This window comes from Sus scrofa, chromosome 3, assembly GCF_000003025.6.
Source record: "Sus scrofa isolate TJ Tabasco breed Duroc chromosome 3, Sscrofa11.1, whole genome shotgun sequence".
Lineage (NCBI taxonomy): Eukaryota > Metazoa > Chordata > Mammalia > Artiodactyla > Suidae > Sus > Sus scrofa.
The window spans coordinates 113719327-113747319 of NC_010445.4; the positions used below are offsets into that span (position 1 = coordinate 113719327).

At 48.8% G+C, this 27993-nt stretch overlaps 1 protein-coding gene across 5 annotated transcripts in view; it reads right to left on the bottom strand.

The window, feature by feature from the left end:
- EFR3B (EFR3 homolog B) overlaps positions 1–27993 on the bottom strand; it is an 88207-nt gene that overhangs the window by 48577 nt on the left and 11637 nt on the right. For all 5 annotated transcript variants that reach the window (XM_021087771.1, XM_021087770.1, XM_021087769.1 and 2 more), the window contains exons 2-3: positions 3939–4015; positions 2281–2408 (exon numbers count right to left, since the gene is read on the bottom strand). In XM_021087771.1, coding sequence (XP_020943430.1) covers positions 2281–2408; positions 3939–4015 — 205 coding nt within the window. The remainder of the gene's footprint in view (positions 1–2280; positions 2409–3938; positions 4016–27993) is intronic.

Consider the following 27993-nt stretch of genomic DNA (forward strand, 5'->3'; position numbering starts at 1 on the left):
ACTCAGGGAAGTAGAGCTTCAGGCCTGTGCTGTGAAAAATCAGAGCCGAGCGGTATGGCTCTGGAAGGGCCGGAACAGGTGAGATGGGAGGCAGGGAGGCAATTTCCAAGGCCACTGCCACCATTTAGAGTCTGCACCTGAGAAAGGTAGGAGCAGAGGAAGGTAGAGGATGGAGAGAAAAGGCTTTGTGGAGAATGGAACCAGTGGGACTTAGGAGCAGGTGCCCTAGATCCACCCTGCCCTCTGCCCCATTGGCAGTGCCACCAGGGGCGTCTTAGATTCTCTTCAGCCAGACTGTGGCAGCATGGTGGGGCGGCAAACTGGTATGTGCTGCAGGTGACTTTTTTCACCAAAGAAATAATGCATGCTCAATAGAGAATATTTAGGAAACCCACAAAAAAGGGAGCTTAGAACACAAAACAAAACCCCTAGCAACATGGCTCACAAAATGATTACTCGGTATCTTGGCATATTTGTTTTTACTATATTTTCTAGGCATTGAGATTTCTTGTTTTTAGCTTGATTTAAATACTGTGTATATAATTACATATTCTATTTTTCATTTACATAAGGCATTTTCCATATTACATGGAAAGCATGTGTATAAATACCCTTTTATTGGCTAGATAACATTTTCCCAAGTGATAAACATTGTAATGTACTAAACTATTCTCTCTTGTTGGACACTTAAGTTACTTCTTTTCTCTTTTTTTGTCTTTTTAGGGATGCACCCCTGGCATATGGAAGTTCCCGGCCTATCCCACAGCCACAGCAACTCGGGATCTGAACTGCATCCGTGACCTGCATCCGTGACCTGCACTGCAGCTTGTGACAATGCTGGCTCCTTAACCCAATGAGTGAGGCCAGGGAATGAACTCGCATCCTCATGGATGCTAGTCGGGTTCTTAACCTGCTGAGCCACAAGGGGAACTTCCATATTTTCAGTATTATAAAAATTACCAGGGAGTTCCTGTCCTGGCTCAGCAGAAACGAATCTGACTAGTATCCATGGGGACACAGGTTGAATCCCTGGCCTTCCTCAGTGCGTTAAGGATCTGGCATTGCTGTGAGCTGTGGTGTAGGTCACAGATTTAGCTCGGATCTGATGTTGCTGTGGCTGTGGCGTAGGTCAGCAGCTACAGCTCTGATTTGACCCCCAGCCTGGGAACCTCTATGTGCTTTGGGTGCGGCCCTAAAAAGACAAAAGACAAAAAAAAAAAAAAAATACTATAAGGGACATCTATAAAGTTAGATTATATTTAAAATTGATTCAGTGGAATAGAAATAGAATTGCTGGATCAAAGGACAAAAGAGTTTGCGAAGCTCTATGTTTCAAAATTTCTGAATTTTTTGAGAGGGTCAAGCCATTTGCATTCATTCTAGAAAAGTATGAAAATGCCTCTCATTTCACCATCCTTGGGTTAATACTCAATATTACATACACTTAAAAAAATCAATTTAGGAGTTCCCGACGTGGTTCAGTGGTTAATGAATCCGACTAGGAACCATGAGGTCTCAGGTTTGATCCCTGGCCTCCCTCAGTGGGTTAAGGATCCAGTGTTGCCGTGATCTGTGTTGTAGGTCATAGACGCGGCTCAGATCTGGCATTGCTGTGGCTCTGGTGTAGGCCGGCGGCTACAGTTCTGATTAGACCCCTAGCCCGGGAACCTCCATATGCAGCGGGAGCAGCCCTAAAAAGACAAAAAAAAAAAAAAAATCAATTTAGTAAGTGAAGGTGGTGTTCGTATTTCAGTCCACATGTTTGACAGCTAAATCTATGGATCAGTCATTTTTTTTAAGACTCCTTCTCTATTCTATACATAGCAAGTCCTTCCTCTCAGAAGACTGATAAATATTCCACTTAAGTGTATTTTCAATGGACAAATCACCCCTCACCTTGCCTTCTCAGTAGAATGTAGATGGTTCCTCTTTTTTTTTTTGAGAGTAAGTTGAATGAGTCAGGATAGGTTTGACAAGAATAAGGGCATATTCTGGGCTGGACGGTGTGTGAGGGCTTCTGGATAGAAACAGTGGTAAATGATGCTAACAGGTGCTCCTAGGAAGCCAACATCCCCTTCTTCCCCAATCGTGGCAGCAGCAGCACATTTTACCCTGCTTTTGGAAAGAGCACAGGGAACCCACGCCTCCATCCCAGCCCCCGTTTTCTCAGGCTGTTCAATAACCTAGTCTATCATCCTCTTCTTAAAAGGACCCTCGGCTTTGCCCTCAACATATATCATGTAGTTTCAGAAACTCTCTCGCCTGCCCCACGCTACTTACCCATATCGATGGCGACCCACGTCGCGGATGAGCCTCTCGGAGAGGTAGGCGCCAATGCGGTCGAGCTTTTCTGGAGCCGAGAGGGCGTAGAAGGTCAGCTTCTCCATGTTGGTCTTCACCAGGCCATCCTGCCAAAGACAGATCACCCGCCTGTGGCCATGCTCTGGCTGGAAGGGTTCAGCTCTAAGGGTAAGTCATCTTTCAACGCAATCAACCTTTACCGGAGGGCCTATCAGACACGTGTGGGTTTCCGAGATACAGGGCTGATCAGAGTTGCTGCGCTCCAGGAACTCCCAAAGTAGCCCCAAGCTTTTTAGCTATAAATAAACATAGTAGGTGATGGGAGTTCTCACTGTGGCTCAGCAGTAACAAACCTGATTAGTATCCCTGAGGACACGGGTTCAATCCCTGGCCCGGCTTAGTGGGTTAAGTATCCAGCATTGTCTTGAGCTGTGGTGTAGGCTGCAGATGCTGCTTGGATCCTGTGTGGCTGTGGCTGTGGCATAGGCGGGCAGCTGTGGCTCCAGTTTGATTCCTAGCCTGAGAACGTCCATATGCCACAGGTGCGGCCCTAGAAAGTTAAAACAAAAACAAAAGTGATATAAATGTACATATGTGTGTGCATGTGTATACTACATGGGTTTACACATGTGTATGTGTATGTACATGAATGTATATACATGTGTGTGTGTGTAGAGGTGTGTGTATGTGTGTGTATACAAATGGATGACAAGGCTTCAGTAAAAGTGACTTAGAATTAAAAAGTACTAGATACACCAAGATATGAACAGGAAGAAGGCAGCTCTGCAGCTCTCAGGGAACTGTCCAGGGTGTGTTGGAAATGTGACCCTCCGCTGGCCCATCAAGAAGATGTGATTGGGAGTTCCCATCGTGGCTCAGCAGAAATGAATATGACTGGCATCCATGAGGACACAGGTTTGATCCCTGGCATCGCTCAGTGGGTTAAGGACCCGGCATTGCCATGAGCTGTGGTGTAGGTTGCAGACGTGGCTTGGATCCTGCGTGGCTGTGGCTGGGGCGTAGGCCAGTGGCTACAGCTCTGATTCGACCCCTAACCTGGGAACCACCATATGCCCCAGGTGCTGCCCTAAAAAGACCAAAAAAAAAAAAAAAAAAAAAGAAGAAGATGTGATTGATTCCTAGAGATCAAGTCAAGCACATTAGATGCCAACATTTCCAAAACTACACGACCCATAATGCCACCTGACCATGGAGGGCAGCTTGGAAACCAAAAAACCAGGTGTGTGTTCACCTGACACCTGGCAGATTCCAGAGGCAGCGCGGAGAAGACCTGGGCTCCAGAGCCAAAACGCAAGAAGGCAGATGCCCACCCTCAACAGCAGGGACACGGTACCATCAAGAGAGTTAGCGGCTCAAGGACCTGTCACCCAGAGAGACAGGAGTGAGGCAGCCAAAAGCACAGAGCACACCAAGACAAACTGCTAGAGCCTTCTGCAGATCCTGACTTCAGAGTGAGCCAAGCTGCTCAGGCGTCAGGCTCCTGACAGCCTCTGACCGCTCACAGGGCTGCAGCCACGGTTTTGGCTTGTCCACGTGGGCCCGGCGCTGGGCCTCCCCTCCAGGCATCTGGATGGTGTAAGCCAGTGAGAGGCCCGACGGCGGCAGAGGCGACCCACCTCGGGATCCTCGGGGAAGATGTTGTCCACCAGCCTCTTGTACCTGGGGCGCAGGGCACCGCAGCAGCCGCACACTCCTGGAACGGCAACGAGAAAAAGCTGTGAGCCAAGCCTTCTGGTCAGGCTGAGGGGACCAGGCAGGGTGCTTGCAAGAAACCAAACCCAGGCTGGAGACAGAGCGCCAGGACCTCCGTCTTTCCCGCGGCTTCCCCACCCCCACCCCCATGCCAGGACATCGGCCTTTCTCGCTTGGGGATCAGAGAAAGGTGCCAGCAGACCAGCATTTGTTCAGGAGGCCAAGCCACAAAGCACACGTGTGTATGCACACGTGTAAACACACACACACACACACACACACACACACACACGCGCGCGCTCTAGGACAAGACTATAAAATTGCCTCCCGCGGCCCAAGAATGTTTCCCAGTGTCCTGGAGCATGGACACAGCTTGGAAGAGGGGTTGCCCTACCTCCCCTGCCCCCTCCTTTGCTCCCCACTTCTTTCCCGTTCTGGTTCTCAATCTCCTTTACTATCCTCTCTCCTGGGGCCACTTCCATTAGAGAACGTTATGGGAAACTATGATAAATTAACATTGCCATTAATTATTAACATTTGAAAGTGCAGCTTTACCTTTGGAGAACTGGAGGGCTTGGGGGTGGGGGGACACCCAGTGGGTGGTTCTCCGCACCAGCCCTTCCCCGCCCCAGGAGCCTTTCATCAGTCTGCGGCAAAACGAAAAGCTAAGACTAATGACGTATGTTTTTCCAAAAGCTGAAGCCACTCCATTTCGAGGACTGACAGGAGCTCCTTCTTTGCATTTGGATGCTGTGAACTGACGGTGTTAGGAAATCCACACCAATAAAACAAATGTTGGGGAAATACAAAGTTGGTTCTAGGTTCTACCATAAAAAGATCTCGATTGCAACCACTGCTCCACTTTCCCCCCTCCCTCCGGAGACACCTTCCCTGGCACATCTCAGCCACGCCCTCCCTGCATGGGGAGGGGGCAGAGGGCCCTGGGGGAGGGGAGAGGATGGAGGGGAAGGGCCTGGGAAAGTCCACCCACCCCCCAAAATAATTGCCTTCTCGTTCTCCCAGTTAACGCTTAAACCTATTTGTACAAACGCTCAACTCCAACTACAAATGTGCCCTGGAAGGATTGAGCCTAGGGTGGTTAGAAAAGAGGGGATTACTTTAGTGGGAATTAGTTCATCACACAAAGAGCTTTACAAAAGCAGCTCTTGGGGACAGGACCAGCGCCACCAGGAGGAGGAAGGAACCACGATCTGGGCTCCCTCAAAGAAAGACACAGACCAGGCGGGGGCCAGACAGGGCAGCTTTGAGCCACAGACTGAAGAGTTTAGGTTTTGCCTAAATTAACCGGGAGCTCTGGGAGCCTCATGAGCGGTGGGTGAGGTGGCATGCAGGACAGGACTGCACACAGATTTAAGACGGAGAAGTGGGAGGGAATCTCCCCCGGTCCAGGGCGAATATCTGAACTGAGTGACATTTATCCAGACGGGAGAGGAAAGGGCAGAATCTGGAAGATTCGTGGGGCTCTGTGAGGAGAAAGATATGAAAGAGGACGCAGGCTTTCCGTTCCAACGACTGGAGACCACAAGCCCCTTGACTGAGATGGAGAAAACAGAGCTGGCTGGGGCCGGGCGGTGGGGATGTCTAGGGGGTTTGTCCAGGTGGTCTCAGGAGGCTCAGACTCCTGGGAGAGCCCAGGGCTGGAGCTCTGAGGGTCACCAGCGCTCAGTGGCTTCTGGTGCTGCGAGGACCTGACCGCTCAGGGGAAAGAGGGAAGGAGGAGCAGGGCCCACAAAGAGGGCTGCCCTATCCGCTCCCTCTGCCATTTTCTTCTGTTTTCCTCACCCACTGCTTTTCCTTACAGTCATTCACCTTTCTTCTCATTTCCCTGTCCTCCAAGCTAAGGCATTTGGGGACCTCATGCTGCTCAGGCTGATCCCAGAAACTTGCCCTTATTAGCATGCTCCTAAGAAAATCAAATCTCCTGTGTCAGTGATCTTGTTATCTAGTTCACGAGATGCTATTAGCTGATCAATAATCTTCCAGAAGGTATATGCATTTTTAAAAGCTTAACGTCAAATAAAATAATCTCTAACAGTTGAAACTTGGAGTCATTTGGGCGGGAGAGGGTATTTATATGAGGAAACCAGTATATCTGCCAAGTATGTGCAAACTGTTCTGCTATGTTGGGCTCTGGAGTTTGCTTGCTTGCTTGTCGTTTCGTTGTTGTTGTTTTTTAACCCTTTACATACCCAGTTTTAAGGCAAATAAGTTAGAGACGCAAAGCTAATAGCCTTGTTTGGGGGGGAAATATAGAAAAAGTTAATAGGTTTTTTTTGTTTGTTTGTTTTTAAGCAATCACAATCAAAAGAGGATGGGGTAGACAACCATGAAGCCATATAGCTGATCATGTCCTGATTAAAGGAAAGAAACACAAGAAAAAATCACTGGGGAAAATAAACCCCAAGCTATTTGCCCTCTTAGCCATTCTATTTTAGAAAGGGACCTTCATATAACTAAAGAGATTTGTTGGCATCTCAGCCATAAGGCAGAAAGCCCTCCATGCTTCCTGGGAAGGTAATCGAAGCAGCAGATAAAGGTCTCCTCTCTGATGAGGCAAAGAGCTGGAGGGCTTGGTCAGGAGCCCTGGCCTCTGGGTGCCAGGAGTAGCTCGGTGGGTGACAGGACCCCACAGGCACCCTTAGAAAGCATCCAGCCTGAAGAAGGTGAATTCAAAGTAGCCACGACAAGGCCAGGGGCAAAAAATGCAAAGAAGAGAAGATATTTAAAAAGAAAGGAAAGGAGTTCCCCTCATGGCTCAGCAGTGGTAACAAACCCGACTAGTATCCATGAAGACTCGGGTTCGATCCCTGACCTGGCTCAGTGGGTTAAAGGATCCGGCATTGTGGTGTAGGTCGTGATATGGTTTGGATCCTGAGTTGCTGTGGCTGTTGTGAAGGCTGGCAGCTACAGCTCCAATTTGACACCTAGCCTGGGAATTTCCATATGCTGCCAGTGCAGCCCTAAAGAGACAAAAAAAAAAAAAAAAAAAAAAGATAAAAAAATAAAAAAATACTATTAAAAAGAATTGAAAACAGTTCCTGGTTACGAGATATTAAGTGATACATTTATATACATAGATTTTTAGTTTTCTGATGGTAGGTATTCTTTTTTTTTTTTTTGTCTTTTGTTGTTGTTGTTGTTGTTATTGTTGCTATTTCTTGGGCCGCTCCCGCGGCATATGGAGGTTCCCAGGCTAGGGGTTGAATCGGAGCTGTAGCCACCGGCCTACACCAGAGCCACAGCAACGAGGGATCCGAGCCGCATCTGCGACCTACACCACAGCTCACGGCAACGCCAGATCATTAACCCACTGAGCAAGGGCAGGGATCGAACCCTCAACCTCATGGTTCCTAGTCGGATTCGTTAACCACTGCACCACGACGGGAACTCCCTCTTTTTTTTTTCTTTAGTTAAATTTGAGCCACAGCTGATTGCATCCAAGCCACAGCTGTGGCATAGGCAACGCTGGATTCTTTAAACAACAGCGCCCGGCCGGGGATCGAACCCACGCCTCTGCAGCGACCTAAACCACTACAGACAATTCTTAACCCACTGCTCCACAGCAGGAACTCCTAATGGTATTTATTCTTAATGTCTCATCATAGAAGTATATGGAGTTCAACTCACAGCCATGTGCCTGCACAAGAAAGAACTTTTCAAATTCTGAGCTTTTTTTTTTCTAAGAAGCACTTTTTCACCAGGGCCCTTTCTCTCTCTCTCTCTCTCTCTCTCTGGGGACCATGTCTGGCAGACCCAAACATGGGATGCCAAAAGCAAATTTAATAAGGGTCCTCTTGTCCCTAGGACTCTTATCTAATATTTTTAGAGCTATTTTAAGGCGGAGAGGGAAATGGGCCAACTCTACTAATACGCATGCAGTTGCTCTGGTTACTGAGAAATCATATCAGTGGGATTAACAGAGTCCAGGGACACTGAGTGACTTCCTCCAACTTCAAAACTCTAAGAACGGTTAGACCTGCCACTGCCACTCAGTGGCCCTGCCCCTGCTGCCACCTCCCAGGAATTCGTCCCGCCCCAGCCTCAGGGGCCCCCTTGCACGATCCTGCCCCAGGGTCCTGGCACTTAATAATTCCCATCTGGAATGTTCTTTTCTCTGTCCTCCAGGCTCCCATGCTCATTTCCCTAAGGTGTCTGCCCAAAGGTCACCTAACTGTGAAGAACTTCCTGGACCACCATCCTCCTCTAATTTTCTAGGCCGATCTATTCCCCTTCATAGCACTTTTTAGTGACTGACATACTTCCTTTGTGTCCACACTCCGTTTCCCCCACTTGAAGGTAAGTTCCTGGAGAGTAGGAACCATGCCTGGGAGTTCCCACTGTGGCACAGTGGGTTAAGGATCTGGCGTTGCCACGGCTATGGCGTAGGTTGCAGCTGCAGCTCAGATTTAGTCCTTGGCCTGAAAACGTTCATATGCTTCAGGGGCAGCTGAAAAGGTGGGGGGGGGGGGAGCCTGTTTGTCCCCGCTGTCTCCCGGAGCCTGAACAGGGTCTAACCTGTGGCGAGGAGGAAGGGGAGGGGTCACAGATACCTGGTGAATGAAGAAAGAGGGGATGATTGAGAGGAAAGCAATCATGAATTTCGAAGTTGGTAAGGGGAGAACAGGCATTTAGCAAAAGATCTCGGGGTACTTGCAAGACATTCTCCTAGGAGGACCCAGGGGTACGTTTCTATTGGAGAACCACTGACTCCAGTTCTGGAATCCTGCCCAGCCCGCCTGCTGGGGTCCTCACCTGTGGCTCCCAAAGCCAGGCCCCCTGGGGCCAATCTCCCTCCAGGTGTGTGTTGGGGAGGGTGCTTAGGGTGGTGGGTAGCCTGGGGTCAAGGTTCCTTCTGCCCTGCCTAGCCCCCTGCCTGCCCACCCCCAACCCTGCTCCTGCCCCGGCCACCAAGCCCTGCTTGCTGGTTCCAGGCCTGGGCTGTGGCTACGGTCCTGACAGCTCATCATAATCACCACTGCATCTCCGAGGGGCCAGAGGCGTGCCTCTGTGATGCTGGCGCACAGCCAGGGTGAGAAGCACTGGCCCAGCTCTTTGCCTGGCAGCCTGGGATGGCAGGTCTCACAGCTGCTGGCAGTCTCGTGGACTCTGGACCTCCCACCTGGCAACAACAGTGTCCTCACGGCTCCTACATGCCGAGCCTGTCTCTCCTTTGTCTGCTTGCCTGATCCTATTTCCTCGACTGATCTGTCCCCTTGATCAGAGCTACCCACGACTTAGGGTGACTGGAGGTCAAACGCTAAACACATCATGCTTTTCAACATCTAGGCCACATCCCCCAATGCCATATTTCGAACCCAGCATCACCTGCCAGGCCCCCTGAGATACCGTATGAGTTCCTTTAGACTCCTTCCTCTCCATGGTTGCTCCAGCCCCTGCCAGGCTGATCCTCAGCATCTAGAAGGATATCAGGTTTCCCACCTGCCCTGTGCTAAGCACTAGGCCAAGGACTTTACAAATAGTTTGTATACTATTCATAACAATGCACTGAAGTATGTGCTATGACTCTCATTTTATAGATAAAGACGCAGAATCAGAGAGGTTAGACACCCTGCTCAAAGTCCCACAGCATGTGCCTTTCTGCCACGGGGCTGCCCTAATTCACCCCTCACTTTTCCAACAGTGTATCCTCAACAATTTCTCAGGTTCATCCTGTGCTCACTTTTGCCACAGCCGCCATGCCAGGACACTCCTTGTCACCGGATATCCAGTCCTTGTAAATGCTACTTTAGCCCGTCTCCAGGCTTCCGTTCATCCTCTGGGTAGTTTAGAGGGAAATCTTTGCTTTATTTAGTGTGCTTCGTAGCCACGCTTCGATGCGGCTCGGCCTTAGGTTAAACGCCAACCCTTCAGCATTCAACAGGGGCTGCCCTCTAAAAGTTGGGGTTGTTCTGTCTTCGCGTCCTTCCTCCTGGCACAGCTCTCATCCAGCAGCCAGAGGCCACATCAGAGCCAAGCTGTGAGAAAGCCGGGTGGTCACAGGAGCCGACGGGGGAGCCACCAGCCATGGAGAGCCCCACAGCTGTGGATGAGAGAGTATTCAGGTGACAGGGCCCGGGCGGAGGCTGGAGACAGTAAAGAGGCAGCAGAGTCAGAGCCACGGTCCGGGGGACCTTGAAGTCATCACACTTGCGGGGGGGGGAGACCCCAGCACCTGCTGCGTCCTCCTTAGAAGACCTTTGTTAATAACACCCCCAACCGCAGGCGTTCCTTCCCCTCTGCCAGCTGATGTCCGGACACCCTTTGCGCTGTATTATTCGACACAGTCTTCTCCCCCTGCTGGCTCAGGCGAAGTTACTTCTGTGACTCGCATTTTCTCCCTGCAGATAAACTGTAAATTCCTCAGGTCTCCTTTCCCGCTCACCTCAGTACAGTCCCGGGAGCCCAGCAGGACTCGAGGGAAGCGGGCATGACGTGGGATGCCTTTGATCAGCGCGAGACCCAGGGAAGTCGCCTCCCCTCCCAGCCCTTACTTTTTCCCTTTTATAGACATCAAACGCCATTCTCCCCGTTCATCAAGGAAAATGGCTTTTTGCTCAAAATAGTTCCCATTTATTTTCTTAGCTTTCCAATCCCCTTGTGAAAGGCAGAGGCTGAGACTTGCTCGTCCCTTCCAAAGCCAAGCGAGTTCTTTTTAAACAATTTACAACAAAATGTAACCCACGGCTCACGGCACAGACACTCCTTTCAAATGAATTGGAGGAAACAGAACAAGGTTCAGAGAGAAAAGGGGGCGTGAGGTTGAAGTACCTCCCGCGAGGGCCGGGTCTTGGGTCCAGCAGATGGTAATGGAACCTCAGCCCTTCGCACAGTCCTTGCTGGCTGGGGTGGGGCAGAGCTTCTACCGTCAAAGAACTGGCTCTCTATTTGGGGACATGAGACCCCCCTACACACACATTTAAAGGTGGATGCGTCACGAGGAGACGAAGAAGAGGTCCATAGAACTAAAGAAATCTCTGGGAGCTTGATGAGTCCAGGAAGCCTCCCTGGAAGAGGCAAGGCCCGAGCTGGATCTCTAGGGGCAGAGAGAGCTGGGATGCACCGCTGAATCCATGAAAAGGAAAAATCGGCCACCGGGCAAAGGGGAAAACATTAAGAAAGCCAAAAAGGTTCTCTTTTCTCTTTTTCCCTTTTTCTTTAACTCTAATTCTTGATTTTCAAAGGAATAACACGCTCGTGTGTCTAAGTACATGTATAAACATGTGAAAATAGGTGTATATTTTCCATTGGAAAATAGGAAAAAATGAAAATGAAGGTACACATCACCTATAATCACACTATTCACGATTAACTATTAAAATTTTGGTGCGTTTGTTCTGGTTTTTCTCTCTAGGCATATTTTTAAAATATACATATAAAAGGAGACTCTGCGTAATGTTGAAATCTATTCATTTTCTTCTTATATCGTGACACCTCTCGTCTTGCTCCATGTTTTGCAGAGCCTCATTTTAATGGCTATTTACCATTCCGGCTTTTGACCAGACCCTGATTTATTTAATCATTTCCCATTGCCGTTTCCAATTTTTCATTATTCTGAATGATGTGGTGAATTGCCCTTGGTAATTGAAGCCAGGAATTGTACAGGGAGAGCCTGGCTTGGGTTTATCGGGGATCAGGGAATCGAATGGCACCTCATGGCTGCAGGATCAGGAGCCCAGTGGCGGGGGCATCTTCTCTGGCCTTCCTGGTCCAGGGAAGATTCGGGATCGGAAAACCAAGAGGACATGCTGACGCAAACCTGTTTGGGGGACGAGGCAGAGGCCGAGTTTCCAGACAGATTTTATTGGAAGTGGAATTAAACAGCAGCTGAATTCTCCCTGAGGAGACAATTTTGACCAGACTGTGTCTGAATTCACAGACAACCAGGAGCTGTCAGAAGCCCAGCCTTTCGGGACTCTCTGGCTTCCCCTATGCTCACTGCTTTCCGGCCAATCTTGGCTAATCTGATTGCCACTTTAATTGAGGATGGGGATTTAAAAACAGAGAAATGCGTCCAATTGATTTAATGTCAGGGCTTCTATGCTTCACTGATTGTCAGCTTCCCTGGGCTTGGGTATCACGTTTTGAACAAATAATAGATAAAAATAAACAGAATATTTTTCCATTCCTTGTCTCTTGGAACCACTAACAGTAGGAAAAATGTATCCCAACTACTTTTTAGGAACCAGATGGCCTGACTTGCAATCCCAAGTCCTGCTCTTACAAGCGATGCAAATTTAGGCAAGATTTCAAGCTCTCCGTGCCTCGGGCTACTCATCCATAAACTGGGAACAATGGAACCTGCTTCAGAGGGTTGTGGTGAAGACTGGATGGATAAATTAACCCAAGAAGTCCTTAGAACTGTTCCTGGCATATAACAAACACTCAGAAAATATTAGCTGCTATCATCATTGATATTATTATGACATTATTATTAAAATCTCTTCTCTAACTTAGGGAAGAGAAGACAGGATAGAATAACATTTCAGGAATTCCCACTGTGGCTCGGTGGGTTAAGAACCCGACATAGTGTCCATGAGGATGCAGGTTCAATTCCTGGCCTCACTCAGTGGGTTAAGGATCCAGAGTCAACATGAGCTATGGTGTAGGTTACAGATGTGGCTCATATCCCGTGGCTGTGGCTGTGGCTTAGGCTGGCACCTGCAGCTCTGATTTGACCCCTAGCCTGGGAACTTCTGTATGCCGCAGGTGTGGCCTTAAATTTTTTTTATTAAGTAAATAAAACTAAAAAATAGAATAAAAAGCAATTTCAGAGCAAGAATGGCCCTGAAAGCCTTTGGTTTTATTTTATACTTGGAGTGTGAAGCACAAACAGCTATTAAGAAATCTAAACCTGGGAGTTCCTGTCATGGCTCAGCAGTTAACAAACCCGATTAGTATCCATGAGGATGCAGGTTCAATCCTTGGTCTCGATCAGTGGGTTAAGGATCCAGCGTTGCCATGAGCTGTGGTGTAGGTCGCAGACATGGCTGAGAGCCCGCATTGCTGTGGCTATGGTGTAGGCCGGCAGCTATAGCTCCAATTTGACCCCTAGCCTGGGAACCTCCATATGCCACAGGTGCAGCCCTAAAAAGACAACAACAACAACAAAAAAAAAAAAGGAAAAAAGAAAAGAAAGAAATCTAAATCCAAATCTAGGTAGACACATATTCCCTCTCTGATATCCAAGGACAAATCTCCAAGTAGCAACACAACCGAGCAGGTGTCATCATGACCAGTAGCAGCAGCTACAAGGTTTTCAGTTTGTGTCAGACACCAGGCTAAGTGTTTCACCTGCAATCACTCATTTACTCTTTACAAAAGTCTATGAGGTTGATACAAGTATCCTTGTTCTGCAGACGCCACCAATCCTTGGCTCTTATCCAACTTGTTGACTTAGAGAAATTAAAGCACTGAGGTCTCAGCCCTTAAGTACCGTGTGTTGTCATTAGATTAAAAATAGAAATGAGGAGTTCCCGTCATGGCGCAGCAGAAACAAATCTGACTAGGAACCATGAGGTTGTGGGTCCAATCCCTGGCCTTGCTCGGTGGGTTAAGGATCTGACATTGCCATGAGCTGTGGTGTAGGTTGCAGACGTGGCTCGGATCCCGCGTTGCTGTGGCTGTGGCGTAGGCCAGTGGCTACGGCTCCGATTAGACCCCTAGCCTGGAAACCTCCATATGCTGTGGGTGTGGCCCTAAAAGACAAAAAAAGAAATGAAAATACATTCAAGAGGAAGGTGGAACATGTCATCAGGATCATTCTAATTAAATGTTCTACATACACAGGGCAGGACTGCTGAGAGATGGGATGTGTCAGAGCGAGACTAATTTTGAACATTATTGATAAGAGAAGGATTCCATTCAATTGTGAGAAAAACACTTGTAGCAAGAGGGTAGAAAGCAAACACTGACATTTCCTGAGCGCCTGTTACATGATGTGCCTAATTTAAGTGCCTTACACTTTTTTAAAAAAATCCCTGGCCTCGCTCAGTGATTAAGGATCCGGCGTTGCCATGAGCTGTGGTGTAGGTCGCAGAGGCAGCTCAGATCCCGAGTGACTGTGGCTGTGGTGTAGGCCGGCAGCTGTAGCTCCGATTCGATCTCTAGCCCGGGAACCTTCATATGCTTCGGGTATGGCCCTAAAAAGCAAAAAGCAAATCAATAAGTAAATAAATATAAATTAAAACATTGAAAAAAAAAATCCCATGAGGTGTTGTCACTTCTCAGGTGAGAAAACCAGAGCTCAGAGAGGTCAGTTAATTTGCCCAGGATCACTCAAGGAGCAAGGAACAGGGCCAGAAGCAGGACAAGGGAGCCCCTGACTTTGGTGCCATGGTGCATATAAAGATTTGAAGCGAGAGTAAAAATATTGGGCAGGGATATGAAGAAAATAGGCTCGAGTAGAAACAGATAATTTCTATGATGGATTATGACAGAAAATTAAGTGTAACCCATGATGAAATCTGAACCAGCTCTGCGGATTGTTCCGGGGTTGATTTCCCGGTATTGAGCTCCTTGTCTTACAGGTGAGGGGGAGCTACTGGAGGGGTTTTTGAAAAGCAGGTTTAAGAGGAAGAGAATAGCGTATTCTAGGAAGACCAATCAAGAATAATCTCCATTAAAAAAAAAAAAAGAATAATCTCCATTTGAATTTGAGTTTAGAGAAAAGAGAACAAAGACGGCCATCAAGGAAAGGGGCCGGGGGAGTTTCCTTGTGGTGCAGCTGGTTAAGGATCCAGTGTTACCACTGCAGCAGCTTGGGTTGCTGCTGTGGCGCGGGTTTAATCGCTGTCCTGGGAACTTCCACATGCCATGAATGTGGCCCAAAAACGAGAAGAGGAGCCTGGAGCAAGACCCAGGGAAATAGGAGCAGTGGGAAAAGAAAGAGGAAGGGAGAGCCAGATGAGCCAAACCAGAGGGAGCACGGCTCACAGACACGACTGACAGCACTGAGAGGGGGCAGGTGTCCAGAGTCGAGTGACAGAAATGGGGGTGGGGTGGCTCACGGCCCACCCTGGGCCTGGAAATGGGATTAGAAGCTCTTCCGGCCACGGTGGATGATAGTGTCCGTAACATCACTGGGACAGGGGAGGTTTGGGACAAGCCCTGAGAAAGAAGCGGATTGAGGCCAGAGGCCAGTAAAATCAGCGCGCCCGGAACCGATGACAAATGTGGAAGGCAAACAATGGAGAGAAGCTTTCCAGCACCAGCACCCTATTTTTCAGACGTGGACTAATCACAGGCACAGGATACACCCCCACCAGGAGGTCTGTAAACAAAGGAACCCAGGGAAACCCAGCCAGCTGTATTTGAATCAATAATTTAAGTGCAAACCTCACTGGCATCCTTTGGAAGACTAGGTGACAGCCTGGAAAAATCCCTCGCATGGACTGTTTAATGAGAAAGGTATGAAGGGAGTAGACTACATGCAGAGTCTGGCCCAGGCTATGAAAATTGTGCTGAAATTAGGACAGGGGATGTGGAGAAAAGAAAACAGCTCGACCTGTTGGATTATTAAACCCCAGTGAACTCTGTCCTTTGTTTTCACTTCCAAGAACGCTGCATGGCTCTCGGCAATGCCCGCCCCGATTCGGCTCGGCCCTCTGCCTGAGGGGCAGGGTCCTTTCCCTCGGAGCCTCTTTCTCCCCGCTTCCTGTGCTGGCTTCCGGTTCTTTGTTGATCAGCGTGGCCCAGGCCAGCTCCTGGCGGTGGTGGGGACATTTCTAAGGGAAAGGATGCTACGGGTTGTTCATCACTTCCTCCTCCATTTTTCATCCCAGCTCAGCCATCCCTAACTCCTCTGGGGTTGAATTTTAAATCACCCCGGGGACAAGAAAATTTGGTGTGGAATCTTTAATAAGGCTTCTTTCAGCATCCTTTGAAATGAGGTGGAAAATGTATTGCGTAAGATACCCTGTGGCTCCCAGAAGCAGGTGTCCCTTCTCGCTTTAATTTACACTAACTCCTGGCCATTCCCAAGGCCTGGACCTCCCTTCCCTCATTGAGAAAGTGACTCCGGTGCAGATCATACAATGAATCTTTGTTTTACTCATTGCTCAACACCCAGTATCAAGTGCTAGCAAATACGTGGACCTTTAAACCCAGTTATCGCACGTGTGTGGCCCCAGATGGGTCTACTGAACATGTTCAGGAAACCTAAATACGAGGCACTCAACATGCCAGATTGTCCTCGAGTCTGCACTGAACTCAGCTCGCAGATGCATGCTGTCTGGGTCTGTCATCTTCAAGTTGTTATTAATGTCTCAGAATTTTCAGAGCTCATCACAGCCTGTTGGACAAAATCTAGGTTTCAGCTTCTCAGCAGGGGGAGTGAAAACAAAGATCAGAGCGGAACACGATTGCCTGCTTCCTACAAAAAAGTAATCATAATTACAAGGGCTCCCCTGCACTGTCTCAGACACAGGGGCTGGAAGGGCTGGTCTGCCCTGCCCCTGCAGGCTCGGTACGGGAGAACCAGGGCTGGGAGGACCATAGGTGGAATATCAGTATTTTTCCTCCCCTTGGTTCCGAAATCCTCTCCTCAGGACCTGCACCTGCTCACACGCCCAGGGAAGCGGATAAGAATGGATGGGAAGCTTTGTTTGGAAACAAACGAAATGTTTATCCACAGGGGTCTGGCCGAATAAACCCGGGAGCATCCATGCAATGGAGACGGCGCAGCAGCTAAAATGAAGGGATAAAGCAGAGCTAAGAGCATCACTCCCACAGCACTTCAACCATATTGTTTGTTTTTTTTTTGGTTTTTTTTTGGTTTTGTCTTTTTGCTACTTCTTGGGCCGCTCCCGCAGCATATGGAGGTTCCCAGGCTAGGGGTCGAATCGGAGCTGTGGCCACCGGCCTACGCCAGAGCCACAGCAACGCGGGATCCGAGCCGCGTCTGCAACCTACACCACAGCTCACGGCAACGCCGGATCGTTAACCCACTGAGCAAGGGCAGGGACCGAACCCGCAACCTCATGGTTCCTAGTCGGATTCGTTAACCACTGCGCCACGATGGGAACTCCTCAACCATATTGTTAATGAACAAGGAGGCGACAGAAATCTCATGGCCATTTGTGTGAAACACTCACTGGCCAAACACACTTGGCTCGTATGTAAGCATGGGGTGAAATAAGCTGTAAATGCACAAAGAAAGACCCAGAAAGACATACACTGTGGGGACATCAGTGGTTACCTCTGGGGGAGCCTGGAGCTGGGCACCTAGGGATGAGGGGACAAGGTAGCCACCAGTCACTCTTGATTACTTAAATTAAATAAAATTCTGAGTTCCCTGGTGGCCTAGTGGTTAAGGACTTGCCATTGTCACTGCTGCGGCTCGGGTTTGACCTTTGACCCTGGAAGTTCTGCATGCTATGGGAAAAAGCGTGGCCCAAAAAAAGGTAATTTAAATTAAATAAAATTGAAAATTCAGTTCCTCAGACACACTAGCCTTGCTGTGTGTGTCCAATAGTCCCGAATGGCTAGTGGCTATCTCATTGGGGAGCACAGATACAGGACATTTGCCTCAGAGCTCCCCTTGTGGCACAGCGGAAACAAATCCGACTAGTCACCATGAGGTTGCGGGTCTGATCCCTGAGTCATTCAGTGGGTTAAGAATCCGGCGTTGCCGTTGCCGTGAACTGTGGTGTAGGTTGCAGATGCGGCTCAAATCTGGCACTGCTGTGGCTGTGGTGTAGGCCAGCAGCTGTAGCTCCGCTTCAACCCCTAGCCTGGGAACCTCCATATGCTGCAGGTGCAGCCCTAAAAAGTAAAAAAAAAAAAAAAAAGACATTTGCCTCATTGCTGAAAGTTCTTTGGACAGCTTTAACTTAGAGCTTTAGTTTTTATTTGAATTTCCTCTCCCAACAAAAATGTTTTATGTACTCTTCATTAATTTAAAATAGATATAATTTAAAAATCTTCCCCATTTTCTCTTTCGTATGCGACACCTCACAAAATCTGATGGGAATAATTTACTGTTCAAAGATTTGGAATCCAAGCGTTTAAAACACACACTCACACACACACACACATACACACACACAGGGACTGTTTTCTGTACTTGCTCAGCTTGGCTCTCGCTGGAGCTAATTAAAGACTTGGCAGTCATCTCATTTATTCGTGCACACATGCAGGCATGCAACACAAACACATCAAGTCCATTAGACACAGATGAAAAAAGAAAAACCCAGAACGCACAAAACCCCATCCCCTTGGGCACGTGCTCAAGCGGCCATAACAAAAGGACAAGTGTCACTTGAGTCAGTGAGCCAGTGTGCTGGGACATCAGAGACTGGAGGCATTACTGCAGTTTAGATGCTTGCCAGCAGCAGTGGGGTGTAGGTAACACGTTGACAATGAGGACAAGGAGGGCTTTCCAGGCAGTGGGAACAGCATCTACAAAAGCCTGGAGGAGCCAAGCCCAAGGGAGCTCTCTGAGCAAAGTCAGCGGGCCAGTCTGTCCCGGGCAGCGTGAGGGAAGCCGGGGTGTCAGGGAGGGGCCGGGTGGTGAGACGCCCTCGGATGCCAGGCCAAGCGGGAGAACTATCACTATGCTAAATAACAGCCACCTTTCTTGGGCTTAGAATGTGTAAGGAACTCCTTCCTGTGACTAGTTGGACGGGGTGTGTCCAGGAGGCCATGAAGAGTGGGGCAGCCCTGGCAGAGCAGCAAGACAAGACCATGAACTGGGAGCATCCAGCCGGAGGTGTGACAAAGGTAGGGGAGTCACCCTGGCTGAGTGTGCAACACAGGTGGGTGGAGCATAGTCCATCTTTAGCCCCTGGTGAAGGAGACATGGGGCGGGGAAGTCGGGGAGAAGGAGAGGCTTGGTACGGTGTCTCCGAGGCCCCAGAGCCACGGGGTGACATTTGGGATCAGGACCAGAGGTGGGTGGGCGGGACGCCGGCTAAGCTGGGCCTTCTCCCTCCCTTTCCATGCGAGGCCACCAATCAGGGTTGACAGCTGAAGGCCAAGCGGAGGGGCTTTCTAGGGGACATTAGAGACAGGAATGGCAGGGCCTCCCAGCATCCGCACAGCCTGTGAGGCCCCGGAGGGCACCGTGTCACAGCTGTTGGCAGGGAGGTGAGTTTCAAAAGACGAAAATGGTCAGGAGGGGAAAAAAACAGCAGGACTGAGAAGGTGAAGGCTCAGCAGTCAGGCCCCCGCTGGTGACCTTGTGGCCAGGTTTCCGGTAGAGCTGACCTCGGAGTCTCAATCAGAGTCAAGTGGGGAATGACCATCAGGGGAGAGGAGGGGCGGGAGCTCAGCTGCCTTGACTGCTGGCTTAGAAGCATCCGAGGAGATCACGGGAAACACTGATTTAAAAACACCACCACCAGAATGCTTGGTTTACCTCTGCACGGACCACGGGGACAGGTGGCCTTGGCAGGCTCAGCTCTTCCCAGGCGTGAATAATTGAGGAGCTCCAGGCTGCCTCCGATATCAGAAGCAGAGCAGGGCCTCGGGCCGGGGGTCCACTTCTGAGGTGGCCCTGAGGCCTTCTGCCTCCAGTGTGGCCTTAGGACCCTGGAGGTGTTCCGAAGCTTTGACGATAGAATTACTGCTAACAGGGCACGGGTGGCATTTTATAATGTAATTGGTACTCACTTTATAAACTTTGTTTATCCATATAAGCAGTACATTGGTTACATATATTGGAAGGAAGCACTTTGTGGACCTTTAAAACCCAAGGAATCTAATAAATGCGATCAAGACGGGGGCAGGGGGTTATTGCTTATGTGCAGCGCTGTCTGTAAGGAGTTCTGAGCGCCTACTGGGATTCATTCATCTGAAATTTATCCATCTGAGTACCTGCTACTCGGTACATTGAGGCATTCAAGTTTTTAAATTCAATTTATTTATTTATTTACTCTGGGGGGGCTGCACCTGTGGCATATAGACATTCCCGGGCTAGGGGCTGAATCCGAGTTGCAATGGCTGGCCTACACCACAGCCACAGCCACATGGGATCTGAGCTGCATCTGCAACCTACACCACAGCTCATAGCAACACCAGATTCTTAACCCACTGATCAAGGCCAGGCATCAGATCTGCGTCCTCAGGGATATTAATTTGGTTCTTAACCCACTGAGCTACAATGGGAACTCCCCCCCCCCCGTTTTTGTAAGAGCACATGAACCATGGAGGATAAGAAGGCTTCCAATGGATAACTCCAATGCGCTGCCCTCAAGGGGTGTGTAGCACAGAACGTAGAATCCATCACATGAAAACAACGCATTGTTAGAAATTTCACTGGTGGTTTGGTTTAAGTTCGGAGCGAAGAACTAATAAAAAACTGGGACTTAAAATTTACCACACATTTATGCTTTCCCCATTCCCAAAATATGTCCAGTCTCCTTTGGTGGTCATCAGGCAGACTATAAAAAGCAGGGTTACTCACCTCTAGCTTTCCAAATGAACACACAGCATCAAATATAGAAACCAGAGGAAGCTTCATTGTTACGGAGCCAAAATGATCGAAAGCAAGTGTGAGTGCTTTAAATATACAGATGAACCAACAGATCTGAGACACACACTCTGAAAGGCTGAGATTCCAACATCAATCATTCAAAAGTCCAAATATATAATCAGAGAGTCTGTCACAGCAGGAGCGGTGGTGCCGGAACACAGAACGGGCACTGTGCCCAGAGCTGCTGAAAGATAAAGCCAGGACCTGGGTGACTGTGGTGCCACAGGGAAGTTTCAGAAGCAACCCCTTTTGAAATGCAAAACAGAATTAGGAGCAAGCACCAGAATTCTGAAGAAGAAAAAAAAAAAGCAAAACAAGGGCTAGGTGGAGCCGCACTAAAAATGCCAAGTAAGCAGCCGGGCCAAGCAGGGCCAAGACCCAGTTGTAATAGGGCAGTTCTAGTGCGTGTGGGAGTACTGCACACCTACCTGCATGAGGAAGAAAGTCCCTCCAGCAGGTTCTGCCCACATTGCAAGAAGCAAAAGGAGGATAGTCTGAGAAAGCAGCTAAGCAGAGGGGGTCTCTGAAAGCAGAAACCCAGCTGGCCAGGGATGACTCCTTAAAGAGCTTGAAATGGTGAGTGGACATCGCTTCCTCCAAAGCAGAGCCTCGGCCTCTGGAGGGGAGGCTGCCTCTATGCTGTCATTGAATAGGGTCAGTTGATAGTAAAACATGTGTCATGACCACTCCTATTAACCTCACCAACGGCTTGCAAGTTCCCCTGCGATGAAGCAGGTTAAGGATCCGGCATTGCCACAGCTGTGGCGCAGCTCGCAAGGACAGCGCGGGTTCAATCCCTGGGCTGGGAATTTCCACATGCCTCAGGTCCCGCCCAAAAAACTCCAAACCAAAACAAACATCAGCATCAGCTAACATTAAGCTCCCACTAGGCCTCAGGTGGAATGCATTATTTTATTTAACCCTCCCAACAACACTGAGGCGGGGTCTATGTCCCCATCTCCCAGATGAGGAAAATGAGGCTTAGCACAGTTCAGAAACCTATCCATAGTCACACAACTGCTACCTGGGGTAGTGGGATTCCAACCCAGGCCTATGGGATGCTAGCTAGGGTCTTCACAATGAGGCTGCCAAGGAGACGCTGAGATTTATTCACTTCCTTGTGCTGTTAGACAAATAAATGCATTTTTAGCCAGGGACTCATAGGTCTTTGTGCAGAGATGTCCCGAGCCAGCACATTATTAAGAAACAGGTGAATACTTAGGCCATTAAAGGCCGTGCATTCTTAGGAAAACGACATCCCTGCGAAGTCACAGAAGCCCCAAGGAGGAAGTGGAAAAATCAATCCTGCACAAACACCCAACCCTGTTTAGCCATCGGCCATGCCTGTGTGGATGCTGAGACGGGGCTGTGGGCCTGGTCAAGCCGGGCTGTGTTCTGACATTTACGGTCCAGCAAGAGTCAGCAATGCCAAGGGCAGTGCTCAAAAGGCCTTACACCAGATGGCCCTCTTAATGGGCCTTCTGCCCACAGCCCTGCTGGCACCATCAGCCTCCCAGCTGGCAGTGCCGGGCTGGACTTCCTGGGTCAGCTTCTTCCGCCCTCTGCTCCACACAGAAGTTTTCTACCAGCGCGCACCCGGCCAGCAGCTCTCAATGAGCGCGTTCACTGGGATGCTGGGGACCACGCTGGGCTTCGGGTGGGTAAGAGCCCGGTGCCGGCTGGCACAAATCCCTGGCTGTCTTCTGGCGCATGGACTGCCAGCGATGCAAAACAGACCTGAGATTGTTTGCATGCATGTTTTCTTCTTTTCCTGGGCTTCCTGCTGTCTTATTGCAATATAATTAACATGCCGCAGATCCTCGGATCTTACCAGTTCAGTGCCTTGAGTTTCAGCAACTGTTTATACACTTGTGTAACCACTACCCAAACAAGAGACAGAACATTTGGGATGCCCTCAAAGAGTTCCCCTTTCAGAGTTCCCACTGTGGTGCAATGGGATCGGAGGCATCTCAGCAGCGCTGGGATGCAGGTTCAGTTCCCCAGCCCAGCACAGTGTGTTTAAGGATCCTGTGTTGCCACAGCAGTAGAGGTCACAACTGCAGCTTGGATCTGACCCCTGGCCCCAAAACTCCACACACCTTGAGGCCGGGGCGGTGGGGGGGAGTTCCTATTTCCAATCAATCCCCTCACCACCACTATCTGATTTCTAACTTTTTTTCCCCTGGGTTTTTTTTTGTTTTTTTGTTTTTTTGGCATCATATGGTGGTTCCCAGGCTAGGGGTGGAATCAGAGCTGTAGCCACTGGCCTACACCCCAGTTCATGTCAACGCTGGATCCTTAACCCCCTGAGCGAGGCCACGGATCAAACCTGCGTCCTCATGGATGCTAGTCAGATTCGTTTCCACTGAGCCACAACAGGAACTCCTGATTTCTACCCTCTATATCCTCATTGATTGGTTTTTGCATGTATTCTTGCCTCATCATATCTAAAACATAATTAGAAGATGTATGATAACCAGCCACAGGCCTTTGATAATGAAAACCACTTTGGATTATATTTATGTGCTGCCATTAAAACAAATGCTCACAACACAACATGTGAAAAATACCAAATAGTTTTTAAAAGAAAGCATAAAAATCATCTGGGAGCCCATCACCCAGAAATAACTACTGTTGGTATTCTAGGGGGTTTCTTTCAGGGCTAGTACACGCGCACTGATGACAGGCTGGCACTCTCTCGTGTGGCATTAGCTGTTTGTTTGCTTGTTTTGGCTGCACGCGAGGCGTACATATGTTCCCAGGCCAGGGGTGGATCCCATGCCACAGAAGTGACAGCACTGGATCTTCAACCTGCTGAGCCACCAGGGAACTCCTTTTGGTTTTGTGTGTTTGTTTGTTTTTGTCTTTTGTGTTTTTCGGGCGGCATATGGAGGGTCGCAGGCTAGGAGTTGAATTGGAGCTGTAGCGGCTGGCCCATACCACAGCCACAGCAACTGGGGATCTGAGCCGTGTCTGCAATCTACACCACAGCTCACGGCAACGCTGGATCTTTAACCCACTGAGCAAGGCCAGGGATCAAACCTGCGTCCTCATGGATACTAGTCAGGTTCATTAACCACTGAGCCACAAGTGGAACTCCGGGAACTCCATTTTTTTAATTTTTAATTTTTTGGTGGCATTAGCTTTTGTTCGTTTTTCTTTTTAGCCATACTTGTGGCACATGGAAGTTCCCAAGCTTGGGGCTGAATCAGAGCTGCAGCTGACATCTATGTCACAGCCACGGCAACCCTGGATCTGAGCCTCATCTTCCACCTACGAAGATCCAACACCCAGATCCTTAGCCTGCTGAGCGAAGCCAGGGATTGAACCCAAATCCTCTGGGAGACAACATCGGGCCCTTAATCAGTTGAGCCACAACAATAATCTAGCATTCACTTTTTTGGTAAATAATAAAGGTTATTGCTGCTGACCTAAGAGTAGACCATTTAGAGTTGCCTGTGTGAAAGCAGCTCCATTAAAAATCAACCTGCAATTTCAAGCACCAACTGTGGTGGTTCATTGGAGGCTGACATCTAAATTCACTGTTTGTTTTCTTCGGTGGGGTATGTCTAACGCTTCCCCCCAGCCACTGGCAGTCACATGACCTCTCCTGGTACCTCAGTTTCACAGCTCAGAAGGACAGTGACTAGCTCCTTGAGACACACCTGCCTCTGCAAGGTGAATAATGCATCTGCCATTAAATCAAACCACCTGTAACAGAACCTCCAAATCTGATAATCATTCCTGCAGCCACTTTAACAAAATGCAGTCACAGACATGGGCTTTTTTTTTCTTTATGTCCACGCCCATGGCATATGTAAGTTCCCGGACCAGGGACTGAATCAAAGCCGCAGCTGCTGCAATGCCAGATCCTTTAACCCACTGCACGGGATGGGAATCAAACCTGTGCCTGCACAACAGCTGCAGTCAGATCCTTAACCCATTGCGCCAGAGCAGGAACTCCAAAAGATAGCACTTTAATAACAGTCTTAAGTAGAGGAGTTTTCTAAAGATTCTAAGAATATGATGATATCAGTTTCTGGGTCTCCTTTTATATACGTTGCAAGCAATACGGTGACAAATGCGGAGCCCCCATCGTGACTCAGCGGAAATGAATCTGACTAGGAACCATGAGGTTGCCGGTTCCCTGGCCTTGCTCAGTGGGTTAAGAATCCAGCGTTGCTGTGAACTGTGGGTTGCAGATGCGGCTTAGATCTAGCGTTACTGTGACTGTGGGGTAGGCCGGCAGCTACAGCTCCAATTTGACCCCTAGCTTGGGAACCTCCATATGCTTCGGGTGAGGCCCTAAAAAGCAAAAATAAATAAATAAATAAAAATAAAATAAAAATAAATAAGGTGACAAATACTATGTCATCAGCCTGGCCTGCTTTATGCTCCAGAACGCTTTTCACCTTGCAAAACTCTGTACCCACTAAACAACTCTCCAGACCCCAACTCCTCAGCCCCTGGCAACCACCAGCTCACTTTCCGTCTCTTGGAAGTTGACTATCTGGCACCTCATATAAGTGGAATCATCCAGGGTCTGTCATTTTGTGACTGGCTTATTTCACTTAGCATGATGTCCTCAGGGTTCATTCATTTTGTGGTATGTGTCAGAATTTCCTTCCTTTTTAAGGTTAAAATATTCCACTGCGTGTTTGTTCATTCATCTGTCAATATATACTTAGGTAGCGTCCACCTTTGGCTGGTTTAAATGATGCTGCTATGGACATGGGTAGGCCAACATTTGCTTGAGGTCCTGCTTTCACCTCCTTGGGTATATATACAGAAATTGGATTGCTGGATCATATGGTAATTCTGCCTTGAATTTTTTCCTTTTGTATTTTTAGGGCCACACCCACGGCATACAGAGGTTCCCAGGCTAGGGGTCTAATCGGAGCTGTGGCCGCCGGCCTAGGCCACGGCCACAGCAATGCCAGATCCTTAACCCACGGAGTGAGGCCAGGGATCAAACCCGCAACCTCATGGTTCCTAGTCGGATTTGTTTCTGCTGCGCCACGACAAGAACTCTGTTTTTAATTTTTGGATGAAGTGCCATTCTGTTTTGCAGAGTGGCTATTCCATTTTATATTCCCACCAGCCGTACACAACGGTTCTAATTTCTTCACACCCTCACCAACACTTGTTATTTCCTGGTTTTTTGATAACAGCCATTCTCATCAGTGTGAAACAGCACATCACTGCCGTTTTGATTTGCATTTTCCTAATAATTAGTGATATTAAGCATCTTTTCATGTACTTGCTGGTCATGCATACATCATCTTTGAAGACATGTCTATTTAAGTCCTTTGCCCATTTTTTTTTTTTTCTTGTTGTGGCTGCACCCTGCAGCCTATGGAGGTTCCTGGGCGAAGGGTCAAGTTGGAGCTGCATCTGTGACCTAGACCATAGCCACAGCAACACTGGATCTGAGCCACATCCATGACCTACACTGCAGCCTACAGCCACAGTAAAACCTTAACCCACAGAGCAAGGCCAGGGTTCCTCACAGAGACGACATTGGGTCCTTAAACGGCTGAGCCCCAATAGGAACTCCTCCTTTGCCCATTTTATTTTTTTTTTTTTTTTTTTTTTTTTTTTTTTTTTCTTTTTTTTTTTTTTTTTTTTTTTTTTTGTCTTTTGTCTTTTTTTGTTGTTGTTGTTGTTGTTGTTGCTATTTCTTGGGCCGCTCCCGCGGCATATGGAGGTTCCCAGGCTAGGGGTTGAATCGGAGCTGTAGCCACCGGCCTACGCCAGAGCCACAGCAACGCGGGATCCGAGCCGCGTCTGCAACCTACACCACAGCTCACGGCAACGCCGGATCGTTAACCCACTGAGCAAGGCTTTGCCCATTTTTAAATCAAGTTGTTTTTCTGTTGTTGAGTTGTAGGCATTCTTTATATATTCTGGATGGAAATCCCTTATCCGATATACGATTCACAAATATTCTCATGGTCCCCGTTCTGTGGGCTGCCTTTTCACTCTCTGGGTAGTGTCCTTTGGTACACAAAAGTCTTAAATGTAGATGCAATCCAATTAATAATAGTGTTTTAAATAAGAGTCCATTCGGAATAAAAGAGAATAGGGTTGGGAAAAAAGACAGATCTGGTTCTTAGTTATGCCACTTAAGGCGCTGGATGACCCTGGACAAGGCATTTAGTTTCTCTGAACTTTGGTATCCTTATCTGACAATGGGAGAGGGGAAAAAAGAATGTCTCCCACACAGGACTCTTGTGAAACCTGAACGTACAGAGGGTCGGAATCACAGCGCCCAGCACTGGCTCTTATCCTCGCCTCCCCCCACCTACCGATCAGCATCCTCTGTGCAACAGGAACCCCAGGACAGACACCGTCTGAGTTAACAAAGGGAGCATTAACCCCATCTCGTCAACGAGGAAACGGATGCAAGGCCAGGTTACATGAAGGACCTGAGACCCCAGTCCTGTGTTACGACTAAGATCTTTGGAAAATTCCTGCTGGGGAGGCACCCCCATCCCTCCTGTCTCCCCCAGTTGCCCCAACCCATTTGTAGACGTTAAGAACAGAGAAGCTCTTAAGGACCAGGCAGCCCAGTTCTGCCAGCTTACGACGGTGAACCCACACGAGAGGGAGGTTGAGACTCTTGCCCTGATTCACACAGCAACAGAGTCTGACTCAGCGCTGAAGGCCCCCTCCTCCGGCCCTGCCCCACCCCCGCCACAGAAAAGAATGTTCCCTGGGGAAGCAGAAGGAGGCCTTGCAGGACGTCCAGCACCGCCCACTCCTCTCCAGAACACTCGGCCCTGTTCTTCTCCCACAGGGCTGTCTGGGGGGGAAGAGGACATTCCCAGCGGTTCTGTGCAATAGCTTTGGGGTGAAAGGACTCAAGACAGCAAGGCAAGTCCACTCTACTGAGCACCACTGGCCCTGGCTCGCTAGGAGGACCAGCCCCCTCTCGAGGGGTTTGATGGAACCAATGGGACCGCGCCGGTAGCTTTTCCCTTTTCTACCGTCTGTATAGCACCCTCAGCCCAGGTCAGCGCACCTGCTATTCCTTGTGGTGCCCCTGAACTTCAGCCCTGAGACCAAAGGCGCCCAAAGCTGCAGAGAGCTTTATCCAGGAACATTCTGGCCCGGTGCTTCGAAGCCGCAACAAACAAGACATTTCCTTGCTTTTGCCTCAAAAAAGCCTTTTTATCTTTCCCTGTTTTGTGAAAGAATAATGCACAAACGATATGAATGGAAAGCAAAATGAAGATTTACTCATAATTATGCTACAAAGTGACCTTTCTTTTGGAAGAAAATGATGGTAACGTTTATTCTAAGTGCCACAAACCGAGAAGGAAACATGCAGGAACTGCCTTAACCATCTCGTCGGTAGGCCAAGTGGCTGTTTCTCATGACTAACACCATGAAAGTCTGGAGGAAAAGCCAAATGGTTATATTCTGGCATATTCTTAACGGCCACACCGGTGGTGTGTGGAAGTTCCTAGGCTAGGGGCCAAACC